The 8,773-nt window shown below is 48.1% G+C and overlaps 3 protein-coding genes across 3 annotated transcripts; 1 reads left to right on the top strand and 2 right to left on the bottom strand.

Moving 5' to 3' along the window:
• Positions 1–242: 242 nt before the first annotated feature.
• LOC118277014 (uncharacterized) lies at positions 243–2,742 on the top strand. Its single transcript, XM_035595665.2, has 5 exons — positions 243–275; positions 595–648; positions 1,181–1,707; positions 1,931–1,960; positions 2,355–2,742. Exons 1-5 carry the CDS (start codon positions 243–245, stop codon positions 2,407–2,409), a joined length of 699 nt encoding a protein of 232 aa, XP_035451558.2. The 3' UTR covers positions 2,410–2,742.
• Positions 2,743–2,781: 39 nt separating this feature from the next.
• Positions 2,782–4,786, bottom strand: LOC118277013 (uncharacterized). The gene is made up of 3 exons (XM_050699658.1): positions 4,777–4,786; positions 3,471–4,465; positions 2,782–3,211 (listed from the first exon to the last, which is right to left on the bottom strand). Exons 1-3 carry the CDS (start codon positions 4,784–4,786, stop codon positions 3,023–3,025), a joined length of 1,194 nt encoding a protein of 397 aa, XP_050555615.1. The 3' UTR covers positions 2,782–3,022.
• A 75-nt stretch (positions 4,787–4,861) lies between these two features.
• Positions 4,862–8,035, bottom strand: LOC118277012 (protein argonaute-2-like). The gene is made up of 4 exons (XM_035595662.2): positions 7,724–8,035; positions 6,971–7,143; positions 5,442–6,693; positions 4,862–5,169 (listed from the first exon to the last, which is right to left on the bottom strand). Exons 2-4 carry the CDS (start codon positions 6,997–6,999, stop codon positions 4,963–4,965), a joined length of 1,488 nt encoding a protein of 495 aa, XP_035451555.2. The 5' UTR covers positions 7,000–7,143; positions 7,724–8,035; the 3' UTR covers positions 4,862–4,962.
• Positions 8,036–8,773: the final 738 nt, after the last annotated feature.

Raw genomic sequence — 8,773 nt, 5'->3', positions numbered from 1 at the left:
GACGTTAGAAATTTGTAAAGCAATATGCATGCATAATCTGATTCAGAATGTGTAGATAGATAAATTTTAATAAATTATTGCATCTAGTAGAATGCATCGCGAATGCGATACTACAGCGTATCTATTGGACATTGCGATTGTGACAGATTGCTTGATTGGGAAATTTGTTACGGGGTTATAATAAGAGTTGCAGTTTTGCCACGCGACTACTGCCTTTCACGTCGCTTCGACACGCCGCCGCCATGACACCAGGCGCGCTTCTGGCACTGGTCATTGTGAGTTCACTTCATTGCACCGTAAGTACAGTACCGTGATCAAATAATGTATCAGAGATATTGTAAAAATCATTTTTTTAAAAAGAGTAACGATGGAGTTTCTTGCTCGTTCTTCTCCATTCGAAGCAACACTTTGGAACGAGCGCCTAGCTTTACTGACAGACAGACTGACGGACAATTCAATTTGACGTTTCAAAAGTGCCTGATTTAGGATTAATTGAAATAAATGCTTTGACTTTGACTTTGTACTGGTCGATCCTACCCTAATAGCGTAAGTTTACATATTTATTCACGGAATAAATAAGCTGTGTGTCCACAGTGTCGCCTAGCGCTCGCAGAGCCTCTCCAAGAGATAGAAGATTCTAAGGAAGATGTGAGTTACTTGTTCAACTACGATTTTATTGTAACTTTCGTGAGACATACTAAATTAATTACTATTTTATCGGCAACTAGTCGAGTTCCTCGTCAAACAATTACGTGAGTAAGCCGATAACATAGTAATTAATTGTTCTACTACAGTGAAAATATTAAATCTTGAATGATATCTCATATTGATTGCCTCGTTGGCCGAGTGGTTGCAAGTGCGACTGCCGGGAAAGGGGTCTCGGGTTCAATTCCTAGGTCGAGCGAAGTAATACTGGGCTTTTTTCGGTTTTTCGAAAATTTCTCAGTAGTAGCACGGAGTCTGGTAATGCGCCCGGTATATGGCAATAGGCTTACCACATGGGACTTAAAACATAAAATGTGAAATGTTGGTGTACATTGTACAGTGGCAGTACGTGCCATAATGTGCACCTCTGCCTATCCCTTCAGGGATTAAAGACGTAACGTTATAAAAAAGAATCTCATATTGACCTAGTGTACAATCCCATTATGCCTAACTATCCACCTTTCTACTTATATAGCCAAAATCCGCGCCTACCGTGGAGCTACTGATATCGTTGCTGTCAGGAGCAGCGGACTCTAGCGAGCGACAGAACCGCGCACGGCTTGACGATGACGGGCCATTCAGCGACATACCCGACAGTGCCTTCACGCTAGACGAGGGGATTCGCGTCAATTTGGACCCTGCACCGCTTCCAACCCCTGCTTCTAAGTGGGACGAAGCTGACGATGATAGACTAGACTACTATCAGCCGCGGTCTATTTATTTGGGCAGCTCGAAACAGCAAAGTGAGCGGCCCCCAGATGTGTGGCGCGCCTGTCAAGGTTTAGCACGGGAGCGGACCGGCCCGGCATATGATGTGCTACTGATGCTGTGTGCTGAATTACTGGATGCGGCCGCCCCGCCCAGCGCACAGCGAGGACAATATTCACCGCGTGCCACTGACCCTGTGGACTCCAGTACGCCATGCTCGTGTTGCACCGAGGCGTCAAACCTGGAGCAGAACGCGCGACGTGACTTCATGCCGATGGGCGACGATGCCGACTTGTGAGAGCGCTTTCTAAGTTCAGTTGGTTGCTATGGCCTGGGGCCTTAGACTGCTATTACAATTGTGTCAGAATGGTCGATCACTGACCAGTGCGAGAGGGACGGAGCTATGTAGGTTGTATAACTCCATCCCTCTTGCACTGCTCAATGATTGACCATTTTGACACAATTGTAATAGCAGACTAAGGCCCCTGGCCTACACTCACGTATCTCTGTATTGCAGGGTGCTGCGGTACATCAGGGCGCCGCGCAGGTTATTTTTTTTATATAAAACCCGATAAACTAGCCGACGACCTGATGGTAAGCAATTGCCGCCGCCTATGGACACTTGAAACACCAGAGGCGTTACAAGTACGTTGCCGGCTTTTTGGGGTTTAGGAATTTAAGGTTTCTTGTTCGGGAATCGGGGATTGGGAAGATTGGGAAGGAGGGAATTGGGCCTCCGGTAACCTCACTCATACAACGAAACACAACGAAAGCGTTGTTTCACGTCGGTTTTCTGTGAGGCCGGTCGAGCCGGCCCATTCGTCCCGAAGCATGGCTCTCCCACACTCAAAGGTGAGTGCCACTGACTGACTTAGTAGCCTAAGTACCAGCTTAGTGCGCGTTCAGCCAACTGGCTAAAATGATGTCCTTTCCTGTTGCAGACGGCACCCGGTGATAATGCCACCGCCGCCGTGGGCGGGTGACATACAAGACTAACTAGATGTTGGTTGATAGGCTCATCCATATTATGTTACTTGAAGGTAGACTTAAGATATATGATTAAATAAAAGGTTTAGTTTTCTCGTTTTAATAAATGTTCCTACTTAAGGTAAGCGTCCACATGCCGGCATCGTACGCATTCCATATGAGGTTATCAGTACGCATCGCATGTATACATTGCCGATGATGCAGTCCGTACGATGCGGATCAGTGGACGCAGTTGTATGAGTTTCTATACAAGACAAACTAAAATCCGTTGCGTGCGATGCGTACGACGCGGGCCTGTGGACGCGTACCTTTACTCATAATAAAATAATATTATCTTCTCTATAGTAGCCGCAGAACTAAAACAAATCATAGTTAAAACGATTTATTTAGATTTACAAGTGTTTCTTTATAATTTATTTAGTAAAACTAATGTCCGAATACTCAAACGCTACTCAATTTTAAGACGCTCTCAAGACTAATTCTGTCTCTATCAATTCTTTATAGAGTGACAGAGATAGCACGATATTTAAGTACAATTTAAAATTGAGTAGCATTTCAGTATTTGGGTGTAAGTGACTTAAGTATTGATGTGAATAATGCAGTATATGGTGTGAAGTTCTCGTCATTGGCAGCCGAGTACGGACTTTTTGCAGCAGTTGCAGCAGCGAGGCAGGATCGGGTTGGCGGGCGTGGTGTCGTCGAACTCGTAGCCCCTCGCGTTCTCTGGGTCGTACGCACCAATCACCATGTTGCCGTCCTTGCCGTACGTGGGGCCTTCCATGTTCAGCATGCTGCGCTGGCACAGCCGACCCTGTTGTATAGACAATAATATGGTACATGTCTGTACTAGATTGATATAATAACTGGCTTCATGTTGCTATGCTTGTTGTTGTCATTGTGTTAGCTGTTGGTTCTTCTAATAGTAAATAATTAAAATATACCACACTTACCCAATAGGTTTCATGTCTATACAAAATTATTTCAACCTTCACCCGTGGTTGAAGGTACAAGTACCGGCCTACAGGAAACATGACGTTAAGACTATGTACGTGAGCAAATTGGAACCGTACCTTGAACCGAATGAGCGTGATGGACGGTCCCCGCGCGGGCGCCATGTCGAGCTGGTCGGGCGAGGGAGACTGCGGGTGGTGCTCCTCGTGCTGGCGCAGTTTGCTCAGCTCGTGCCCGATGTCCTTCTTCACCTGGTGGGCGCGGTCCGTCGTCGCCAGCAACTCTCCCAGCGACAGCGTCGTGGTCTCCGGCGTGTCCTCAGTACCCGCTGTGTGTTCCGTGGTGGTCCTTTCCTCGTGCTCCATCTCAGGAGTGTTCGCCTCAGTCTCTGCCTCATCACCGCCCTCCACCGCCTTCTCCGCAGGTGCACCGTGCTCTTCGTTGGCGGTGTCCGGCCCAGTCCGGCCGGCATGATTCTTCATTCGATGCTTCCCCTTATCCACGAGCCGTTTCAGTTTGTCGACGCGAACTTTTTTGTAATGCTTGGAGTGTGTGTAACTCCTGAACTGAGTGGCGTTAGGAGGCATGTGGCCGTAGTGAAATGTGCCGTTCTTCATGGTCATGTTGACACCTCGCCTGGTATTGATGGGGACGTGCAGGGCCGGGCGCGGGCGTTGGAGGCGGTGGGGCGGGGCGCCTAGAGGTTTGCGTGGTACTACGCGGCTGGGCTGGCTTACAAGGTGTGCGGGACGTGCTCCAGTGGCGGCGGGGCCTGGCCGCGGTGGTGGGACTCCTGGCAGAGACACGAGTCTGAGGCCCAGGCTGGAACTGGGGCGCCGCAGCTCGCTGCCGCCGACCGGGATGCGGTTGGCTTGTGGCAGTGACACAGGCTGCTGGCGCTCCTCTTTCGGGGGCGGTTCACTAGCGGGAGTCTCCAGAAACAGGTTATGTTCCAACGCCGCGTAGTCATCATTATTACGCCGTAGATCGTCTTTGATTATATTTAGAAAGTCTACAGTTTTGTTTGGGGATTTCTGGCCGTTGTCTGCTGTAACAAAAAGATGGCTATGAGTGGAGGTGGTTGGCTGGTCCCGGCAGATACTGCGCGGTGTCACTCACCTGCAGCGAGGTGCTGCACGGCGGGGGCAGCATGCAGCAGCCTCGCGTGGTACAGCGCGAGCAGTGCGACCAGTGTCCTCTGCATCGCTCAGCGCTCTGTCTCCCTCACACAGAACTGCTGATTTAAATCTATCACCATACACGTGAAATAAAATCCTCCGATAGAAAATTTTATGGCATCCAATAAATTTTACAATAAACTGCCAGAAAATCAATATTTGGCGTCACTTGTGCAATACTAAAATGTTAAATAACAATATATTGTTGCTGCGTATACTTAGCGGGCAGGCCGGGCCACGGACCGACCAGTCCACATTGACTTACAATGATAAGGCCACAGTTCTTTAGCTATCAGATCTGTTGGACGGCTCGGGAACAAAAAAGATATAATATGTATTCTACAATGAGGAGGCTTAAAATAACACATGACGTAGAGATTGAAATGAAAGACATAGGTTTTAAACGTAACTGATATCAATTTATTAATGGAGGCTACTGGTTTTGGCGTCGGTGATGAGGTAATACGTCATCGAGCGGGTCGCGGTGGTCGTGCGGTTCGTGCATGTACTGGCGGCGCATGCGCGGGAGACGGAAGGCGGGAAGTGGCGCCTTGTCGAGGCTGATGAGGGCCACGCTGTGCGGCGCGCGCTCCTCCAGGAACCGCCGCGGACCGCTGCGCCGCCTGTCGCGAGTCTTCAGCTGCAACACATGACCATGTTACGTACTGAAACATACGTGCCTTCACCATTCCTCGTTAGGTAGAAAAGAGTAAGAGTTTATTTAGCGTCAGGCAAACATAAGAGATATATAAAAAACAACCACGTTAAAAAAAAAGAAGGAAACAAAATGTCTACGTCAGAAAGACTTTTATCATTTGGGGTAGCGAGTATCTAATACTGGTTTTTAGCTAATGGCTTCTCTCGCCTTGGGTGTGTCGAGAGTCCAGAGAGAGTGTCATACATGATCCTTACCGTCAATAGTTTGTAGGTGACGTTGGCTCCCGCCACGGTGACCACGAAGGTGCGCGGCGTGTGGTCCCCGCGCGGCCGCTGCGTCGCGTTAACCTCCCCATTAATGTCACGGCGCTCTGCATTCAGTTTTGTGCCATTTGCGTAAACACTACTGGAATTAGCTCGATGAGAACCTGGTCGTCCAGGGGTTAAACGATTTGCAGTGGCCCGGCTAGCGTTGCCATGAGAATGGTTATCGGTAAGATTACCACTGCTCTTCTGCTCGTCCGATTCGTTTTCGTCGGAGAACGATTGATCATCTGACGCAATGTTGTTGCGTCGCAGCTGATTGTCATCCATATAGTACAATAGGTCTTTGTTGGAGATTGGATGGTCTCGCTTGTTCTGCGGCGGTGGACCTGTAGACCTGCCCCCGCGCTGGGGTTGGTTGCTACCACGTTTTGGGACCTCGTCGTAGGCTGCTTGATCTTGATGTTTGCCATCCGAGTAGTCTGAGGCTTGGTCGTTCTGATCTTGCTGGTGGTCTTGCTGGCCAGAGTACTCACGCTGTTCGCCGTCGTCCTGCTGGTCGGGAGCATCCTGTGCCTCGTCCTCATTCTGCTGCTCGGGCTGCTCGGCCTGGTCTGCATCCTCTGGGTTGTTGGGTGATTCACCCGGCGGCTCTATTTCGTCTAGATCTATAGGAGGCGTCGGGCCCTCTCCTTGCATGTCATCACGGCCACCTTGTTGCTGCCTCGTCCTAAATCTTTGACCAACGGGCGCGACTTGCATCTGATTCACAAACCCGTCCATTGTGTCGCGCCGCTTATTCTGGTAGGCAGGGTTGCCGCGGCGGTCGGGCGAGTAGTCGCGTGCGTCCAACTCGTCATTGAGCGGCGCTCCATCCTTGGCCTCCCGGTAGCGAGGCCAGTCAGCGGCTTGCTTCTGTTGTGGGCTGTCGTACCGCTTGCGCTGCTCGAAGCGGTGGCCACGCTGGGGCTGCTGGCGCTGGGGCTGCTGGCGCTGGGGCTGCTGGCGCTGGGGCTGCTGGCGCTGTGGGCGCGGCGGACGTGACTCGCGCTGTGGTGGTGGTTCACGGTCCTGGGGCTGCTCGACCTCCTCAGGCTGTTCAAATTGCTCGGGCTGCTCGGGCTCCTGGAGTGGCTCAGCTTGCTCAAACGGCTCGGACGGCACTGGCTCCTCGGGCTGCTCGGGCTGCTCAGGCTGCAGGCTGCTGCGGCTCGTAGTTGATACGCTGGTCTGCGCTGCCTGCCTGCACGTGCTCCAAGATTCTAGGTATACGGGGGTAAGTTGTCGATTCCAACTTTCTATTAATAAAACTTCTGTAAATATATATTTTAGTAACATTTGGAACGTATATGATTTGAAATGAAAATGCCTTCATTTTTCAGCTACATCGAAAGTATAAAAAATACTGTGACCTGTCCTGTCAATAAGTTTATTTCCTTATAATTTACTTATTACTGAGTATCTCTGAAAAAGTCCTAACTATCTGAGATGGGGATCTCATTGACTCTATTGATACGTACCGCGTTGGCTGCCGGCATGCGAGTGGCATTCTGTTTCCTGCGTTCGTTGGAGTTTACATTCTGATAGTCGTAGTTGTCGCGCATGAGTTGCCGTCTCAACTTGTCAACCAGATCGGATGACATGCGCCGGGACGCCTGAGGTGGTGCGACTAGCAGTGTCGGCTCCGATGATGCTGTAACATAGATCAATGGGACAGCTTCCATTAGTCAGATATAGTTACAATCAAATCTTGGAACAATCCTTGTCATGTTGCATGGCAGCTAACCGAAAAAAGAAACCAAAAAATTACATAAATTGTGTCGATTAAATTTGATTCAGGTGATCAATCTTCACCAAGTTTAGAGAATTCCGTATATGAAATTCATATTTTAAAACTTATGGATATTTTTTTTATTGTATAAACCGGAAAACGAGCAAACGGATCACCCGATGGCAAGCAATAGTCGCCGCCCATGGCCACCAGAAACACCAAAGGCGTCACAAGTACGTTGTCGGCCTTTTGGGGGTTAGGAATTTATGAGTTGTTGGGGAATCCAGATTTGAGTTTATTGGGCCTCCGGTAACCTCAATCCCACAACGAATCACAACGCAAGCGTTGTTTCACATCGGTTTTCTGTGAGGCTGTTGTATCACTCCTGTCGAGCCGACCCATTTGTGCCGAAGCATGACAAATCTCCAATAAGGAGGAGGCTAGTCATAAGTGATGATGATGAAAATCCAATGACTGACATAATTCCACAAGCAATACTTACAATTATTAGTGTCAGCGTGGCATGCAATACTGACGGAGAGAATTGTAAACACTACACCAAACATATTGGTGGGGAGACCGCGCTCTGAGGCGACGAAACAACACTACACCACCTGCACATAGGTATACAACAATCTATTATTTTATTTTTTACGTAAGTTTTTACACTTCGTCATACAAATTTCGATATTAGTCAGTAGGTAATTTCTCTGCATGTGATTCTTTGTGTAAAATTAGGTATATGTATGTATGTAGGTAGGTATTTGCAATAAACACAATCTATTATAATTTATAACTGTGCGATACCGAGTTTCTTGTATTTTATGTTGTATTTCTTTAGTTTGAATACTGGTTTCTGATTCGTTGGATGACGATTTCAGATTTTTATGGTTTAATATTAAATGGTATTTTGTAGTCAACTTTTGTTTTGGTCTATTATTGAATATAAATCCGGGCGTTGAAGGAGAGCAGAAATTGCTCGTTTTAGACTCCTAAATAGGTCTGGGAACGGTGGACTTGGCGAAGTTCCCACCCGTTCTAAAGGACCCGAGATGGTGGCGCGTGTTGTGTCCACGCGCATCTGCGAAACGTAGCATAGAGGAAATCACTCCTCTGTGCATCTGGAGGTTCGCGCTGGGGCTGCGGAAGAATTCGTTTCCCGCACCTTCGTGCCCACGTGTGAGACAGGGTACCGGACAAGGTTGCATGAGGATTACGCCCCCTTGGGTTAAAAAATGCAAATGAATTATATGATAGTTCCACTGTAGCTGAGTGAAGATGAAGCTGTTTACTTTATGTGACTAAACTATAGCGTCGGTACATAGTATTGGATTTGTATTCCAATATAGACTAGAGATGGGATATCGAAATTCCTAGTACAATCATGAGAAATTGTCGGTTATTCAAGTCATGAATTCATTAACACGTTAACTGCCACGTTGGTCACCGGTGACCTACGTTAGTGGAGGATTTGCCTTCAACAGTTTTCTGATAGCAGTTAAAGGCTTAATTTTAATGAACAAAGAATTGTAAGAAAAATGATAATTTAGGA

Source organism: Spodoptera frugiperda, chromosome 17 (assembly GCF_023101765.2).
Source record: "Spodoptera frugiperda isolate SF20-4 chromosome 17, AGI-APGP_CSIRO_Sfru_2.0, whole genome shotgun sequence".
Classification (NCBI taxonomy): Eukaryota; Metazoa; Arthropoda; class Insecta; order Lepidoptera; family Noctuidae; genus Spodoptera; species Spodoptera frugiperda.
Note: the sequence above shows the minus strand (reverse complement) of the source record. Positions and strands in the feature narration are given on the sequence as shown.